Source organism: Parasteatoda tepidariorum, chromosome 8 (assembly GCF_982258835.1).
Source record: "Parasteatoda tepidariorum strain Cologne lab strain chromosome 8, Ptep-v5.0, whole genome shotgun sequence".
NCBI lineage: Eukaryota > Metazoa > Arthropoda > Arachnida > Araneae > Theridiidae > Parasteatoda > Parasteatoda tepidariorum.
Genome location: NC_141762.1, coordinates 64,324,084 through 64,343,134, shown reverse-complemented (window position 1 = coordinate 64,343,134; position 19,051 = coordinate 64,324,084). Strand labels below are relative to the sequence as shown.

Genomic DNA, 19,051 nt, shown 5'->3' with positions numbered 1-19,051 from the left:
GTGGCAGTGGCATGGAGCGCTGTGAACGATGACGGAAGGTGAAAATAACAACACACCAATTAATAATTTTTTAAATTTATTGTAACTTTTTTTTATAAATTATATATACAACTAATACTGAAAATATTAGTAAACAATATTAATCTCTTAGTGCAATGGAGTGTACAATATTTTTTGTCATTCCGTCTTTTGCTAACACAAATAAACTGGATGGTTTACCCACTCGAGAGCATGCCACGTATAATTGTCCGTGTGAAAAACATGGTGTGCTCAAATCTAAGCCACAAACAGACATTGTTTGGCCTTGAGATTTATTAATAGTCATTGCAAATGCCAATCTAATGGGGAATTGAATGCGTTTAAATTGAATTGGCACATCTGTGGGTATAATAGGGATTCGTGGAAGTAATACACTTTCACCCCGGAATTTTCCATTTAAAATAATGACTTCGATAACGTTGTTCATTAATTTTTTAACGACCAATCGCGTGCCGTTGCACAGCTGTGGTGGGTTCAAATTACGAAGCAAAATAACAGGAGATCCAACTTTAAGTACTAAATTATGCGGTGGCATGCCTGGTAAATCCAATGAATTTAAAAACTCTGTTGGAAAATATGCAGCTTCCATAGGATCGCAAACTGCATCAACGGATTTGTATGTCACCATGTTACCTGGCAATAACTGTTGTATTTTCAGATTCAATTCGTTGACGTCCACATTTTTTGCTGCTAAAATCGCCCTTTCTGCAAGCCACTCATGATTAATGTATTGCTTGTGTAAATCGGGAAATATAAGGTTAATGAGAGCATCTTTTGAATCAATGATTGTGCAGAAATCCTCCGGTAATTTTATGCATCCTGTCTCATCCTTGGTAACTTTTCCATCACCGATATCTAGCAATTGTTTTGAGAATGTTTCAGCAGATGGATCCTGAAGCATTTGGACTCGCATATTTACTGTTAGTTGAACTTTTTCAACATTATACCACAGTGGAGATGATTTCAAGCAAGATTGATCTCGTCAGCGTACGTTGAACGCGGAATGACGGGAAGTGTTTGCCTGAAATCACCTGAAAGGAGTAGCAGAGTGCCGCCAAATAATTTGTCATTGTTCTTTATATCTTTCAATGTCCTATTCAACGCCTCAAGCGAATGTTTGCGTGCCATTGTGCATTCATCCCAGATGATAATTTTACAGTGTTTCAACGCTGTGGCCATAGACGATTGCTTTTTTATGCTGCACGCTGCGTCCGGGTTGTTTTGAATATTTAGTGGCAGCTTAAATACTGAATGAGCTGTTCTGCCTCCATCCAATAAAGTTGCCGCAATGCCAGATGATGCAACGGCCAACGCGATGCCATTATTTGATCGTATTTCAGCGAGAATTAGCGAAATAATAAATGTTTTGCCAGTTCCACCTGGTGCTTCCAAAAAAAAATCCACCTTGACCTGCCGAAACTGCGAGCATAATGCGGTCATATATATTCCTTTGTTCCTCATTCATCAGTGGAACATTGCGAGTCACAATAGCTGCCATTTCTACTGTATTGTAATGAAGTTCACGATTCATGTCATTGTTTAAAAAATCAGATGCACTTCGATTTGGCGAAAGCATACCGAAATGACTGAGAGGCAAGTTGGCAATAGTAATGCAAAGATCCTCAATAGCAATCAGTGCTTCATTGTACATAGCATCGCTGAATGCTATCGTTAGATCGTTACAACGTGTGCGATGGTGATACAGTATATCATCAGTCATCGAATCTTTGTGATTATCCCATAAAGTTTCTATTCTGCCCGGGAAACATGTAATTAATACTATAGCGAATAGTACACGAATTTGCTTAGCAGTACAGTTCAATGCTGCTTCAGCAAGCATACATTCCCACTGGTTGTCATCTTCCAGCAAGCCGAGTGCAAGGCATGCATCTTTATACGTTGGATGCTGATGCCCATCAACTTTACGTATATCGCGAAATGACAATGAGCCGGTGACATTAACCAACAACAGTCGAAGATAAAAGCACTCAGTCTGCCTTGGATTGACTGTAAATACTCTCCCCAAGGCGTTTGACTTGACCAAGGCGTTTGACATGCTTCAACCGGTGTGCCATGCTTGCGGGGTATCCATTTTTTTGTTTGAGACCATATGAAATAGTGTGGTACTTCTGAGTAAAGTAATGTCCGTGCAAAAGCACCAAAAGCATCAGCACGATTACACAATTCAAAAAATTCGGTGAGTGTAGTTTTTGGTGGATTTATAGCTCTGTCAATCGCTGTCTCGTTCGTGAAATATACGCGCTGACCGTTTTCAAGATGGACGGCTAAATGAATAACCTTTGGATCCCGTTCATGAATTGGGAAACCAAAGATACGCCAAACTGCTTCATTGGAGCTGATGTACCGGCCAATTTGGTAGGTACAGCGTTATTTCATCGTTGTTATTCACTGGAGGGGCAGTCACATTGGTATTTTCAACTCGAAATACTGCCATATCACTGCCTTTATTCACATACTTGAAAAAATATTTGATGCTCTTCACTGAACTACAAAACTCTACATTAATATGAGCTTGGAATGTTTTGCTCAGTAGAGGTGAATAAGGCACCACCCAACCAACGATTGTCAATGTCGATGTTGCTGATATTTTTAATAAACGATTGTCCGCCATTATCGGAATTTCTTCGACGATATATTGGATATCCGTCAACATTTGTGATCGTATCGTTAGTGAAATTTTTAGGAAACCCTTTGGTACATTTTCCATTTGCCATACACGGCGATAGACGATTAAAATTGCCGCATGGGCCATGAATCATGTTAACTGTAACAATATCAAACAGCAATTAATCAGTAGACGGATTTGGAATTTCCGCAGAAATTACACTATCGATTTCTTCAGGACGTATTTTGTTGATTAACCAAATCAAAATGTGCGCATGAGGTAATCCCCTCTTTTGCCATTCAACCGAATACATCCAGCAACGTGTAGGACCAAATACTTGTAATTTCGTAATGAAACTTATTAAAGACTTTAACTTTTGTCTGAATACACGTGCTGTAATGTCATGACGATGTATTGCATTTTGGCCGGGAAAAAGCAATGATGTAATCTCTGGCCATTTAGGATTACACGTGAACGTGATAAACAAACACGGTCGTCCGTACTCGCGCACGTAAGCCAGAGCATCCTGGATATATTCTTGCATATGACGTGGACTGCCTATATACGATGATGGTAGAATGACCGAGTTACCAATTTCGGCGGCATCGGCGCTGCTGACAATAGCGTCTCGCAAGTGAATGTATTCTTCAGCACGCAGCTGTTGTTGATTATATCGCAAGTATCGTAGTCGTTCACTCTCTATCTTCACGTACATGTCGACCATGAATTGTTGACAAAGCTCACGATATCGTAGAATGATGTTGTCCTGACAGCGTCTATTCATCAACTGATACGCATAATAATCCTTCGCACTAACATTCTTGTTTGTTTCGGCTCCTGTAATAATATATACTAATAAATATAATTATAAATAAATAATAAAAATATAATTATTAATAAATAATAAAAATACAATTATAAATAATTCATGAATAATTATAAATCATTAATAAATATAATTGAAATTAATTAACATTAGTTTAGTTTGATAAATTGAAATTAATTAAGTTCTTTGTTAAATGAGTAATGTTCAAGTCCACAATGAATGAAGTACCTGTTGCGGGATCACGTTGTTTAATATTTACGCAATATCCATCTTGTCCCTTCCAAAAAATTAGCGGATATTGGAGAGCGTCATATGAACGGTGTGTTTCAGCAATGAACAGGAGATTATTATTTCTTCTACGAATCACGATTTGTCGTGCAGTTGTTCAATCGCCAACCATGATTCCAGCAACGTCGTCAACAACAGGTGCATTGAATCTACGAATATGCTCTCCAACAGGTGTTTTATCAGGGCTGATGACAATAGCGTGATGATCACTTTGTAATTTAGGCAAGTGTGATTTGAATATTTTCAATAATTCATTGTGCTCATTCAATAGAGCGTCCAGCTCACCAACGATGCATTTGGCAAAAAATGAATTGAGGTGATTGTATTCACAACGTGCGTCTACGCGCGCATCTTTGCCGCCCATGAAATAGATTTGCAAAAATTTATGCGCTTCGTTTGGCATTGGCAGCAATGAGCCCACTTTGTGATAAATTTGACCTTTGACTTTAAATGTTGAATTGAATTGTTGACCATATACCGTATTATTTTTAACTATTTCTGTTGCTCCGAATGATGTCATTTGGAAACAGGAATTGAATGTCCGAATTGATTTCAGGAACACATTTGAATCTGGATTCGTGCCAAACAATAAACCCTTTAATGGTTCAGGTGGTGTATCAATTACATGTAGTTGTACCTTTCCTGATGAGCAACACATCCCGGCTGGCTCATTTTTCAACTTAAGAGCATTGCAATGCAGGCATTCCTTGTCCATAGCACCAATTATGACTTTTGAATGAGCATAATATTCAACATTAGGCTCATACTCGAATGCTAGGCGCAGGAAAGACTGAGAGTTAAAAGATCGATGTGCCTGTTGGCGTTGTTGTTCATTTACTCTTAGTCTGTTAAATGTGAGTCGGCGCGATCGTCTTTGTTCCAATCTTCTTTCTTCATTTCGGTCAGCTCGTGCATCTTCTGATTCTACTTGATGCAATCGTGCCATGCTCTCACGTGCATCAGTATTGTCTTGCTGGATTTGTTCTGCGTTTCTTTCGGCTCTTGCATTCTGCATGAATGTAGCTTGACATGTTTTACGGCCCAAAGAAGCCCCTCTACGTCGTTTTGGCATTGTTTGCTGTTAAAAAAAATTAAATTACTTAATGATGAAAAAAAGTATTATGTATTTATTTATATTTTATTTAAGTTATAATTCTTTTGGAGCGTTTGGATGAGAGTAAACTTTGTGAGCTGCGCGCGTAGAAAACGACAGGATAAAGTTAGCCATAGAATGAAATTAATTAAAAATATATATTTTTACTTAAATAATACCTTTTTGATTGATTTTAATATTTATATTTGATCATTACAGCATTTTTATTATTTAAAATTTTTTTCCATACGCCAAAAAAGTATAACTTCTAACGCATATACATAAGTACACACACACTTTTTTAATTTAACATACTTTTCATGATATTTCTCTTTTGAAATAACAGAGCAGAATTACTCTTAAAATCAATAATTGTATCAATTATTTATAAAATAGGAATGAATAATGACAGCTCTGCAGATTAATAAATTAATAAAAATTTACTTGAGAATAACACTTAAATAGTAAAATGATATTTGTAAATGTATGATGAAAAACAGCATAGTATTAATGTGTTTATTTATCTTTTATTACTTAACCTACCTTTCACAATATTTTTCCTTCAGAATAATACAGTAGAAATACTCTTAATATTAATAATTATTATTAATATTTACAGCGCTGCAAATTAATAATAATTACACGGAAATGATAATTGTAAACGTCACAACGGCGTTCGATGTACAAACAATAATAATGGCCGAAATTTTTCCGAAAACTGCGTGAGAAGTGAGATACTGCTTATTGCAAACCTGCCAACTTTTAATCCTTTTGAGGATTATTTTACTCTGCGGTAGTTAAGCGGAATTTAAATTATAATTTTAGACAGAAATATTCGCTGTATTTAAATCAAGCTTATGCGTACTTCTACAATAGTATTACATATTAATATATATGCTTAATTTTTTTTAAAAATAGTAGTGGATCAAAAAGATAATAAATTAAGTTTATAAATGCAAGGAATATATAGAAAGCATACATTTTGCTACTAATTGAAATAAAGAAATAAAATTCTACCTGGTTGTCGTCTTCCAGCAAGCCGAGTGCAAGGCATGCATCTTTATACGTTGGATGCTGATGTCCATCGACTTTACGTATATCTTGAAATGACAATGAGCCGGTGACATTAACCAACAACATTCGAAGATAAAAGCACTAAGTCTGCCTTGGATTGACTGTAAATGCTCTCCCCAAGGCGTTTGATTTGAATAAACCGGGACAACGGCCTTCATCGGTGTGCCTTGCTTGCGGGAAGTCCATTTCTTTTTGTTTGAGCCCATGTGAAATAGTGTGGTACTTCTGAACAGAGTAATGTCTGTGCAAAGGCATCAAACGCATCCGCACGATTACACAATTCAAAAAAATTCGGTGAGTGTAGTTCTTGGTGGATTTATAGCTCTGTCAATCGCTGTCTCGTTCGTGAAATATACGCGCTGACCGTTCTCAAGATGGACGGCTAAATGACTAACGGTAGGATCATGAATAGGGAATCCAAAGTTGCGACAAACAGCTTCATTGGAGCTGATGTACCGGCCAATTTGGTAGAGCGTTATTTCGTCGTTGTTATTCACTGGAAAAGCGGTCACATTGGTATTTTCAACTCGAAATACTGCCATATCACTGCCTTTATTCACATACTTGCAAATATATTTGATGCTCTTCTTTTAAGGGCGAGCATAAGTATTAGAGTTTAAAGTGAATTGTTGCAACGTGCGTGAATATTACTTTTTGATTTATCAGGTTTCTATGTCTAGTTTGGATTGGAATATGATTAAATAAAGATATATTTAAAATATACATTAAATCTGTCCAAAAAATGAAAAAAAAATTAGTTATAAACCTATTCTCATACCTACTGAATATACATATAAAATTTCATCAAAATCGATCCAGCCGCTTAGGAGGAGTTTAACCACTAAAACTGTGACAAGAGATTTATATATATATATATATATATATATATATATATATATATATATATATATATATATATATATATATATATACTAGGGGGCTACGCCCCCTTCTCGCTCCCGCCCACCAACCCCCTTCGCAATACTTGTCTTTTCTTGGCAGAAAACAGTTTTCCTACTAAAGTTAAAATTATTCCCTTAACATATAATATATACTGAAATGAATTCTGTTTGCTTAACGCTTGTGCTTCTACTTCCCACGTCCAAATATTACTATCTATTAGTATTAAAAACGTTTAGATCTCTTGGTGAACAGAAGTGATTTATATTCTTATAGCATTATATTGTACAAACAAATTTGATGAGTTCACAACCATAATTTAATATTTTCGCTAATAATAGAAGTACTGGAAAATAACTTTAAATTAGGGATATGCAAAAATATTTAAAGGAAAACAATACCTTTACGACTTTTTTTTAACTTTATGCTGATGACAAACAAAGCAATATTGAAATGAATGAGGAAAAACTGGATCGTCCTTAGTGACACGTGATTTTTAGGCCAATAGAAATGCACGGAGAACAATGGAAAACTGTGACACCATCATTGGACATACTCAAAATAAAATAAAAATCGTTACTCAGCTTTATCTGGTAAGTTTAGTCCTAACATTTTAGCAAGCAGCATTATTAAAAACTATTACTTTTTCCCACACATGCGTTCTCAATTTTAATTGGCTATTTTGTGCGTTACTAACCGCAAGTCTTCTGTGATTGGTGTTACGTTTTGAAATAAGAATTGGATAGGTTTTGTATAATGGAGAGTTAGGTGAAAGCGTTTTATTTTGTCTCCAATAACTTTTGACTTATACAATGGAACTCGAGTTTATGTTTTAGAAATATGTTGAAATTTTGTATTTTCTTTTAAGAATTTTTGTTTAATAAAATATAGGAGTGGAAGAAATAGGGTATATTTCTTGCCGTACTCAACATTGTGGTGACCCGGACGTGATAAAGGAATGGATGCAATATTAAGAAAACGCAGAGCTACTAGAGCTTCCTTTACCAAAACGTTTAATACTTTATTTGAAGAATTAAATAAAGAGTTACCAGATGATGAAGTATTAAAATTTAAAAGTGCCACGTTAGAACGGCTCTATGGAATATTAAATGATTTCGATTCAAAAGTACTAGGAAAAGAGTTTGAAACTGATGAAGAATTTGAAATGGAACATACAAGTACAGAAGAGTATAATGAAAAAATGGATCTCGCTCGCGTAAAAATTGCAGACTATTTCAATAAAAAAGTTGAACCTTCCTTGGCTTCCTTTAGTTCGTCGCCAAAGCTAAGCAGACGAAAATTAAAGTTACCCAAGATTGAATTGAAACAATTCGGAGGTGACATTAAGGATTGGCTTTGTGGCGTTGCGGTCTGAAATGCAAAGTCCGAATTACGAATCTCTGACGTTGGACTGCGTCGCTCGCAGCCGATAATTGACGTAAACCTCATACCTGAATGGAGATATGCGTGAAGGGCGAAATCAGCAAAATGCGCACAGTATGTTTTGGATATAACTTGGCCGCATCCTCACAGATCGCTCTCTCTCTCCCCGTCGGTTCTAGCTAGCAATCCGGCATGTTCTCGCCGGTTACCTTTTCGCAGTTTATTTCTATGCTGCTTCAATGTTAAAGTGGTTAAGTTTTATATATGTTCGAATGTTTTAGTTAAATTTACAAGTTTTCCTAAATGTTAATAAAGATAGTTATTTACTTAAACTTAGTGTTATTCATGAAGAAACCTATAACCCGTTCTCGGAAACATTTTCATGTGGAACGCTTTCCTAGAGTTATATTTCTTTTTAGAGTTTAAGTGGGGACTCTAACAAAGATACCAATCAACCCCACAAGTGGTGACCTGGACTTAGAAGTTGTGACACCCTTCTGAATCAAAGAATGTGTGTAATTATGGATTACTGTTTTTCTTGAACTTGGCTGGCCTACCTGGTACGCAGTGAGTAGTTACTTCTTGGTTAATGTTTCTCTTTTTCAGAGCTGTGCATGTGCCATTTTTATAGGTTTTAATGTTTCTATACACTAGTGAAATTTAAATTTTAACGTATTGAATTTAATTGAATTCTCATGGACTTGTAAACAATTTGATTCTGAATTCATAAAGTACAATGTAAATATGAATTAATGCTTTCGTAAACTATTCATATTTTTTCTTGAATAATGTACTAGTTTTTAATACATTTTCAAAGGCATTTAAATTGTTAACTTGATAGTATAATGGCTGAAAACGAAATAGCCAGAGTTGCATTTCGAGCTCCACCCGTTTGGAAAACCGAAATAAATTTATGGTTTCTTCAAGTAGAATCAAATTTTGTGATGTCGGGAATTGAAAAAGAATTAACAAAATTCCACTGCGTCGTTGCAGCGTTAGATATGGAAGTTCTTTCCTACGTAAAAGATATCGTTGAGGTTCCACCTACAGATAATCCATACACGGTTCTTAAGGAACGTATTGTAAAACGTTTTACACAGTCCGAAAGTTCGCGATTGAGGACTTTGTTACAGGAATTGTATTTAGGTGATAAAAAACCAACACAACTATTACATGAAATGAGATCGTTAGCTGGTAGTCAAATATCTGACGATGTGTTAAAAACATTGTTTATTCAGCGACTCCCTATTAATATTCAGCAAATACTATCAATTAGTAAAGATAAACTTGATGATTTGGCTCAAATCGCGGATAAAATAAACGAAGTTTCTTGTTTCGGTACTTCAAGTACAGAACATAATATTTCTTCCGTTGATTTAAAAGAGTTACAATCTCAAATTTCTGAACTTTCCAAAAAAGTTGAAAAATTGACTTTTCGACAAAAAAGCTACAATGGAAGTAAATTTCGTCAACGGTCTGGTTCTAGGCCTCGTTCGAATTCGAATAATGTCAATAAAACTTCGGAAAAACAGTATTGTTGGTACCATTTTAAATTTGGTAAAAATGCTAAAAAATGTGTCGGTAAATGTTCATACTCGGAAAACTGAATTCCGCTGCTGTTTCGGTGACGACAGATAGTGGGTTAAAGTTCAGTCGCCTCCACATATTTGACCGAAAATTAGGTTTTAATTTTCTAGTTGATACTGGCGCGTCAATTTCAGTTTTTCCACGCGACCCACACATTCATAAGCAACCGACTATGGAGATAGCAATCTACGCTGCGAACGGAACAAAAATAAACACATACGGTTTTCGTAGATTAACGTTAGATTTTGGTTTAAAAAGGCAATTCAAATGGAAGTTTGTTATTGCTGATGTAGTGCGACCTATCTTGGGTGCAGATTTTTTAGAATTTTTTGATTTATTGGTTGACATAAAAAATCGAAATTGATTGATAGTACTTCGAGATTTTCAGCTAAGGGTACACGGGTTCGCGGAAAATCGTTAGGTTTAACTACGATTTGCGGAAATACTGAGTATCATAGACTTTTGTCAAAATTTCCCGGTATTACAAATCAATCTTTTCTAAAGAGTCCTAAAAAGCACAATGTTACTCATTCTATCATTACAAGAGGTCCACCGGTTTGTGCAAAGGCTCGTCGTTTAGCCCCAGACAAACTTAAAGCAGCTAAAAAAGAGTTTGACATTCTTATAGAACAGGGTATAGTTTCTCCTTCAAATAGCCCATGGTCTAGTCCCATTCATTTAGTTAAAAAAAAAGAATGATGAATGGCGGGTATGCGGTGACTATCGAAAGTTAAATTCGGTCACTTTAGAGGATCGTTATCCCATACCGCATATTCAGGATTTTTCATCTGGCTTAGCTGGTAAAACTATATTCTCAAAAATTGACCTGGTAAAAGCTTACCACCAGATTCCATTAGACGCGGATTCGAAATCTAAAAGTGCGGTAATAACACCTTTTGGTCTTTACGAATACAATTGCATGTGTTTTGGATTATCAAACGCAGCGCAAACTTTTCAAAGGTTTATTGATCAAATTCTACGCGGATTAGATTTTTGTTATGCATATTTAGATGACGTGTTAGTCGCTTCCGCAACTGAAAGTGAGCATATGATGCAATTGGAACAAGATTTCGAGCGGTTGAACTCGTTCGGTATTATTTTAAACGTCGAAAAATGCGTGTTCGGCCAAAAGGAGTTACAATTCTTGGGATTTCTTGTTAATACTCAAGGTATTTCACCTCTACCTGATAAAGTAACTGTTATTCAAAATTTTCCCTTGCCAAAGACTGTTGAGGAATTGCGCCGTTTCTTAGCTATATTAAATTTCTATCATAGATTTTTAAAAAACGCTGCTACTATTCAGTCCCCCCTACACGATCTTTGTAAAACTAAGAAGAAAAGGGATAAAACTCCGATCACTTGGTCAGAGGCAAACATTAAAGCTTTCGACGCTTGTAAAGAATCCGTTGCGAATGCGGTAACATTAGCGCATCCGATAGTCAATGCGGAAATTACATTAATGGTAGACGCTTCAGATATTGGCATTGGAGCAGTTTTGCAACAGATTGATAACGATATTGTACAACCTTTAGCGTTTTTTTCACGCAAACTTACAACTACGGAACGTAACTATAGTACATATGATCGTGAGTTACTTGCAATTTATAGCTCTGTAAGGCATTTTAAACATATGTTAGAAGGACGAAAATTTTGCGTTTATACTGATCACAAGCCATTGACGTACGCGTTTTGTAAAAATAATGGTAATAACTCGCCTCGACAAGTAAGACACCTCGAATACATTTCTCAATTTACTACAGATATACGTTTCATTTCGGGAAACGAAAATTTAGTGACAGACACACTTTCCAGAGTTTCTGAAATTCATATATCTGATAATATTAATTATGAGGAAATGGCACGTGCACAGTCTTCTGGGGATGAGTTGCATGAGGCTAGACAATCAGAGGTTTTGAAGCTCAAACCTTTCGTATTCACGCCAGATGGTTTAGAACTATGGTGTGACACGTCCACTGGCAAGGTACGCCCTTACGTACCTCAAGCATTTCGAAAAGTAGTTTTCGAAAATCTTCATAACTTATCTCATCCAGGAGTGCAGTCAACTGTTGACTTGATCCGACAAAGATTTGTCTGGCATTCCTTAAAAAAAGACGTCTCGGAGTGGACAAAATCCTGCTTGCAGTGTCAGAAGTCTAAGGTTCAACGACACACAAAGTCTGAACCTGGTATTTATCCTCTTCCACGATGTCGTTTCAGTCATGTCCACATAGATATAGTAGGTCCATTACCTCCATCTAAAGGATACAGGTATTGTCTGACATGTGTTGACAGATATAGTCGATGGCCAGAAGCATTTCCAATGCCAGACCAGACAGCAAATACAGTGTCTGAGAATTTCTTTTCTGGGTGGATAGCTCGCTTCGGAGTACCAGATGTAATAGTGTCCGATCAAGGCACACAGTTCGAAGGCAATCAGTTCCAAGAATTGGCTCGATTTCTTGGGTGCGAAAAGAGACGCACCACAGCATATAATCCCGCATCAAACGGAATCGTAGAGCGATTTCACCGGCAACTCAAGAACGCTATCAAATGTCACTCTACTGATCGCTGGAGTGAAGTTCTACCAGTAATTCTTTTGGGCATTCGTTCCAGTTTGAAGCCTGATATCGGCGTTTCAGTAGCAGAGTTAGTTTACGACTGTTCTTTAAGACTGCCTGGAGAATTTTTTAGATGCCATACAACTGATTTACCACAGTATCATGATTTCCTAAAGGTTTTACGGGAATATATGAACAGATTGCGTCCTGCTCCAACATCTCGCCACTGCCACAAAGACATTTTTGTGCATAAGGATTTACTATCGACAAGTCATGTTTTTGTTAGACAAGACTGCGTGCGCAAGCCCTTACAGCAACCATACGATGGACCTTATGAAGTGTTACAGCGAAATGAAAAATTTTATAAGCTCAAAATCAAAGATAAAGAGGTCAACATAGGTATTAACCGCCTAAAACCAGCTTACATTTTGAGTGGAGTTGACAATGCCAGAGAACTCCGTTCAAAACGCACTGTCCATTTTTTATTACCTTAATGCTTGCATATCGTGTTATGGTTGCATGCACAATTTTATGGTTATAACTGCATACATGGTTACTGTTACATTGTTGTAATTGTTTTTTTTCGTCTTTCAGACTGGAGGGGGAGTACCTGTGGCGTTGCGGTCTGAAATGCAAAGTCCGAATTACGAATCTCTGACGTTGGACTGCGTCGCTCGCAGCCGATAATTGACGTAAACCTCATACCTGAATGGAGATATGCGTGAAGGGCGAAATCAGCAAAATGCGCACAGTATGTTTTGGATATAACTTGGCCGCATCCTCACAGATCGCTCTCTCTCTCCCCGTCGGTTCTAGCTAGCAATCCGGCATGTTCTCGCCGGTTACCTTTTCGCAGTTTATTTCTATGCTGCTTCAATGTTAAAGTGGTTAAGTTTTATATATGTTCGAATGTTTTAGTTAAATTTACAAGTTTTCCTAAATGTTAATAAAGATAGTTATTTACTTAAACTTAGTGTTATTCATGAAGAAACCTATAACCCGTTCTCGGAAACATTTTCATGTGGAACGCTTTCCTAGAGTTATATTTCTTTTTAGAGTTTAAGTGGGGACTCTAACAAAGATACCAATCAACCCCACAGCTTACATTCTGGAATCAGTTTAAGCGTATCCACGATGACCTAGAAATGGAAAAAGAAGATAAATTCCATTATTTATATCAAGCAACCGTAGTTGGTTCCAGAGCTAGAGAAATCGTGGAGAGTTTCCCCGCCACTGCTGACAATTATGATAAGGTTATTGAATGCTTAAAAAAATAGATTTGGTGGTGAAGAATTATTAATTGAATTTTATGTCAGAGAATTATTGAGTCTAGTTATTAAAAATGCCACAGAACAACCGAGAAGAATAAATGTAACTCATTTATACGATAAATTGGAATCCTACCTTCGTTCTTTAGAGTCAATAGGTATGACCAGTGACAAATACGCAGCAATGTTATTCCCTTTGGTTGAATCGTGCATTCCCGAAGAGATTTTAAGAGTTTGGTTAAGGAGTTATTCAACAACAAAGGTTCAAGAAAATACGTATTGTGAAAAATTGAAGCAACTGCTATTGTTTCTGAGAAACGAAGGGGAAGGAGAACAACGAATTTCTTTAGTGAGAACTGGATTCAAATTTATTGCTGCTGGTACTAAGAAAGAAAAGAAGACTGAAGCTGATATATTTATACCAACAGCAAATGAGTTATTTTCTGGAAGTAAAAGCTCGAGGACTGTGGTAGATAAAAGGTGTGTATTTTGCGACAAAAACCACGAGAGTAAAGATTGTTTTACGGCAGCCAAATTGGCTTACCATGAGAAGCAAGAACTAATTAAGAATAAGAAAGCTTGCTTTATATGTCTTAAGTTTGGACATAAAGCAAAATATTGCAAATCAAGTGTTAAATGTCTAATTTGTGCTAAGAGACATTGGTCGATCATGTGTGCAGAATTATCGCCAAACAAGCACGAAGTAAAAGATGAAAAAGTAATTGATTCGAGTGAATGCCAAAATGTAATACTTGCGAATTCTTGCTGTTCTGGAGAGATATTCCTTCAAACTTTAATGGTAAATATTGAGAGTAAGGAAGGAAAACGTGCTATAAGAGCATTAATTGACACTGGCTCTCAACGCTCATATATTCTGAAGAGCACTGTTGAGGAACTGAAATTTCGCCAAATTGATACTCAAACATTGATTCATAGCTTATTTGGAGGGTCAAAATCAAGCAGCGAAATTCATAATCTTTTTTCTATTAAAGTTACCGATTTGAAAAATAGTTATAGTTGTAATATGCATGTTTTGGATCAACATAAAATTTGCAGTTTTGTTCCACGACTTCATGATGGACCTTGGATGCAGGAAATGGTACTGAAGGGCATCTCACTTAGGGATATTGGGAATCATCGACAGCCTATTGAGTTATTAATTGGAGCCGATGAAGCAGGAACTCTTTACACTGGGAAAGTGTGCAATTTGGCGTGTGGTTTAACTGCAGTAGAGACTTATTTAGGATGGGTCATTATGGGGAAAATGAAACCCTCAGTAATTGACGCCAATCTTTCGAATGTTTTGATTTCTCTATTAACTCAGACCACTGACATAGAAAACCTTTGGAAGCTTGAAGCAATAGGTATAACAGATGCATGTGAAATAAAAGATCAAAAGGAAATAGAGGACGCAGTCCAAGTGCACTTCGAAAGAACAGTTAAATTGAATTCTGAAGGGCGGTATGAAATTCATTTGCCATGGATCAAAGAAGCCAACATCTTGCCTGACAATAGAAAAGTAGCCGAAAAAAAGATTACTATCAACTACAACAAAACTTAACGAAGCTAATAAGTTTTTCGACTACAATGCAATTTTTGAAAATTGGTGTAAGGAAGGTGTTATAGAAGAAGTCCCTGAACAACTTAAAGGCAATAGTGCACATTACCTTCCTCACCGAGCAGTTTTTAAAAACAGCTTGACAACTCCGGTGAGACCCGTTTTTGATGCATCTGCCAAACAGAAAGGATCTTTTTCATTAAATGATTGCTTAGCCAAGGGGCCAAATTTGCTGAAACTGATACCCGTGATAATTCTAAAATTTAGAGAAAACAGCATTGGGGTAATTTCCGATATAAAAGGTGCCTTTCTTCAAATTTCAGTAAATGATAAAGATCGTGACTACTTACGTTTCTTGTGGTGGAAGGATGATAATAAAACAAAAATAAAACTTTTCAGACATTGTCGTGTTGTGTTCGGGGTAAACTGCAGTCCGTTTCTGCTTGGAGCAGTTATCAAATTTCATTTGAGACAGTTTGACTCTGAAATTGCCAAGAAGTTATTATATTCCTTTTATGTGGATAATTGTGTCACTTCTGTGAATACTGAAGAGGAATTGCGGAACTTCATCAATAAATCGACAGAAATAATGGGCAAAGGAAAATTTGACTTAAGATGCTGGGAGCATACGAAAATACATAATGATGAAGATGAAGAAAAAGAGGAAGTAACTAAAGTACTTGGATTACTGTGGAACAAACGAGAAGATTCCTTGTTTTGTGATGTACCAAAAATGAAGATGAAAGATATGCCAATCACACGGCGTACAGTGTTATCTGTGGCTCAAAGAATATTTGATCCAATTGGATTTAGTTGTCCAGTCACATTGATACCAAAATTAATTCTGCAAAAAAGTTGGCAAGAAAAAATAAGTTGGGATACCGAATTAACAGAAGATTTGAAAAAGGAATTCTTAGTTTGGCTTGAGGATTTATCTTTATTATCATCAGTGAGAATTCCTCGCCAAGCAACAGCAGTTAATAGAATTCCCAGTAGTTTGCATGTTTTTGCTGACGCTTCAAAATATTCGTACGCAACTGCCATTTTTCGTAGAAATGAATCGCAAGATGAAATAAAAGTGCAACTTTTACAGGCGAAGTCAAGAGTTTCTCCACTGCGAAAAATTACGATTCCAAGACTTGAATTATTAGCTTGTTATATTGGAGCTAAGTTATCTGAATTCGTCACGAAAAGTTTAACTCTGGAAATAAATGAAACATATTATTGGACGGATTCAACAACTGCCTTGTTCTGGATTAAGAAGAATGACCTACCCTGGGGAACATTCGTTTGTAACAGAGTGAAGAAAATACGTGAATGTAGTGATCCCAAGGATTGGAGACATGTTCCTGGTATTAGTAATCCTGCTGACTTGCCATCTAGGGGATGCACTGTTTCAAAGCTTCTGGAAACTAAATGGTGGGAGGGCCCACTTTGGTTGTCCAAGTCTAAAGAAGAGTGGCCTAATTCAACCCCAATAGAAAATGAAGAGGAAATATACTTAGAGCAGAGAAAAACCGTTGTGGCAACTCTTACCTGCGAGAACACTGAAAATTCATGGATGCTAGCATATTTTTCGAGTTACTTAAAAATTTTAAGAATGACGGCATGGATTCTAAGATTCCTCAAAAATGCTCAGAAAACAAGAACTGAACGAGAGATTGGCGAGCTGAAATTGTACGAATTGAATGAGGCTGAAAAAGTATTAATGAAGCAGATTCAGCAAAAGTCATTTAATGACGAAGATATCGCAAGGTTAAAATCTTTATGCGTCTTTAAAGACAAAGAAGGTATCTTAAGAGTAAGCACCAAGTTAACTGAAAGAAAAGACCTTTAAAGCTTTATCAGTCCTATACTGCTGCCAAGCACACATAAACTTGTGGAATTCATGATTTTTTACATGCACAAAAGTATGTGCCATGCGGGGATTCAGATATTGATGTCTAAATTAAGAGAACGATTCTGGATTATAAGATCTCGTAAGACGATTCGCAAAGTTTTAGCTCGTTGCGTGAGATGTAAAAGACACCAAACTACGAGGATCGAATGCAATCCAGGAGTGTTACCTGAAAACAGAGTCAAAAATGCATTGGTGTTTGAAATAACAGGAATAGATTTGGCGGGACCTTTGATGCTTAGAGAAAAATGTAAAGCATGGATAATTATATTTACATGTGCTGTCTACAGAGCCATCCATTTGGAATTGATAACTTCTCAATCAACACAAAGTTTTTTGCTTGGTTTACGACGATTTATAGCCAGACGAGGAAGACCGAAAGTTATTTATAGCGATAATGGCACCAATTTTACAGGAGCTAACAACCTATTTAAATCGTTGGATTGGAAAGTGATCGAAATTGAAGCATCTGTGAATAGGATTCAATGGAACTTTAATCCTCCTGCTTCCCCATGGTGGGGAGGATTTTGGGAAAGAATGGTGCAGATGGTTAAAAAACTTCTTCGTAGGGTTTTAGGTCAATCAGCTTTAAATTATGAAGAAATGACGAGCGTCCTTTGTGATTGTGAGACAACAATAAATTCTAGACCTCTCACTTATGTCTCAGAACAAGGGGATGAACTCATTCCATTGACGCCAGCTATGTTCTTGAAAGAAATAGATGATGTCGGAGTGCCAGATTTAGATCAACTTGATCAAGTAAATTTGAATAAAAGATTAAGGTACCAGCAAAATTTGCGCAATGCTTTAAGAGAAAGATTTAGAAGTGAGTACCTTGGGCAATTATTACAACGACCATCAAAGAGTAAACCGATTGAACCTTTGAAAGTAGGAGATATTGTTTTAATCGAAACTGACGGTAAAAAAAGAACTTTATGGCCAGAATAATAGATGTTTTTCCTGGTAAAGATGGGCAAGTACGAGTGGTTCGCCTTAAAACTTCATCCTGTGAACTCGTCAGGCCTGCGCAGAAGATTTTCCCACTCGAAATTTCCTCACCCACTGAACCTAATCTAATAAATAATGAAGCATGCAAGAATAAACCAGAGAAGGACTTGCAGGTAGTTGGAAAAACAGTAAGAACGAGAAGTGGAAGACTTATTAAAGTGCCAATTAAACTTTTGAGCTGAAAAACTTGGACTTTCGGAACAGTATTTTTAACATTATAATTTTTATTCATTTTACTCATAGAAATATAATTAGTTTTGATTAGTAAAGTAAACCTCCAATCAAAACGGTGGGAGGATTGTTACGTTTTGAAATAAGAATTGGATAGGTTTTGTATAATGGAGAGTTAGGTGAAAGCGTTTTATTTTGTCTCCAATAACTTTTGACTTATACAATGGAACTCGAGTTTATGTTTTAGAAATATGTTGAAATTTTGTATTTTCTTTTAAGAATTTTTGTTTAATAAAATATAGGAGTGGAAGAAATAGGGTATATTTCTTGCCGTACTCAACAATTGGCTATTTGTTATCATTTCACTCTCTTCTTTCATTATACTAGCCGGCTAAGGCGGCTAGCTGTCCGCCTCGCTAAAGGTTTTCACAAATAAAGTTTTTTGAAACATAGCAGGAAATCTGAAGATTAGTGGACAATTAAAGTGTTCCTGTCCTGCAATTTTGTTTTAAATTCCTATTTTATATATTATATAGCTACAACGCTTAAGAAAAAAAAAACTAAAATGCTAAATACATGAAAAGAACACGAAAACGAATTAATTTTTTATGGTATCAATTTCTATTTCTATATCGCTACAAAAATTATCGTCTTCGCTTAAGAAAAAAAAATATACAGCGTAGAAAGAAGAAGAAAAACTTATTATAACAATTATGAACAGCGACAAATATATCAAAGCGAAGCGTTCTATTTACGCATCGAATATGTTGCCACA

General features: G+C 36.2%; 3 protein-coding genes across 3 annotated transcripts; 2 read left to right on the top strand and 1 right to left on the bottom strand.

Moving 5' to 3' along the window:
* Nucleotides 1–2,846: 2,846 nt before the first annotated feature.
* Nucleotides 2,847–3,380, bottom strand: LOC147806202 (uncharacterized). The gene has a single exon (XM_087149589.1). It carries the CDS (start codon nt 3,378–3,380, stop codon nt 2,847–2,849), a length of 534 nt encoding a protein of 177 aa, XP_087005715.1.
* A 10,422-nt stretch (nt 3,381–13,802) lies between these two features.
* On the top strand, nt 13,803–17,037 carry LOC147806201 (uncharacterized). Its single transcript, XM_087149587.1, has 2 exons — nt 13,803–15,161; nt 15,256–17,037. Exons 1-2 carry the CDS (start codon nt 13,803–13,805, stop codon nt 17,035–17,037), a joined length of 3,141 nt encoding a protein of 1,046 aa, XP_087005713.1.
* Nucleotides 17,038–17,112: 75 nt separating this feature from the next.
* On the top strand, nt 17,113–18,045 carry LOC139427250 (uncharacterized). Its single transcript, XM_071188300.2, has one exon. The coding sequence runs from the start codon at nt 17,113–17,115 to the stop codon at nt 18,043–18,045; it is 933 nt and encodes a 310-aa protein (XP_071044401.2).
* The last annotated feature ends 1,006 nt before the right edge of the window (nt 18,046–19,051 follow it).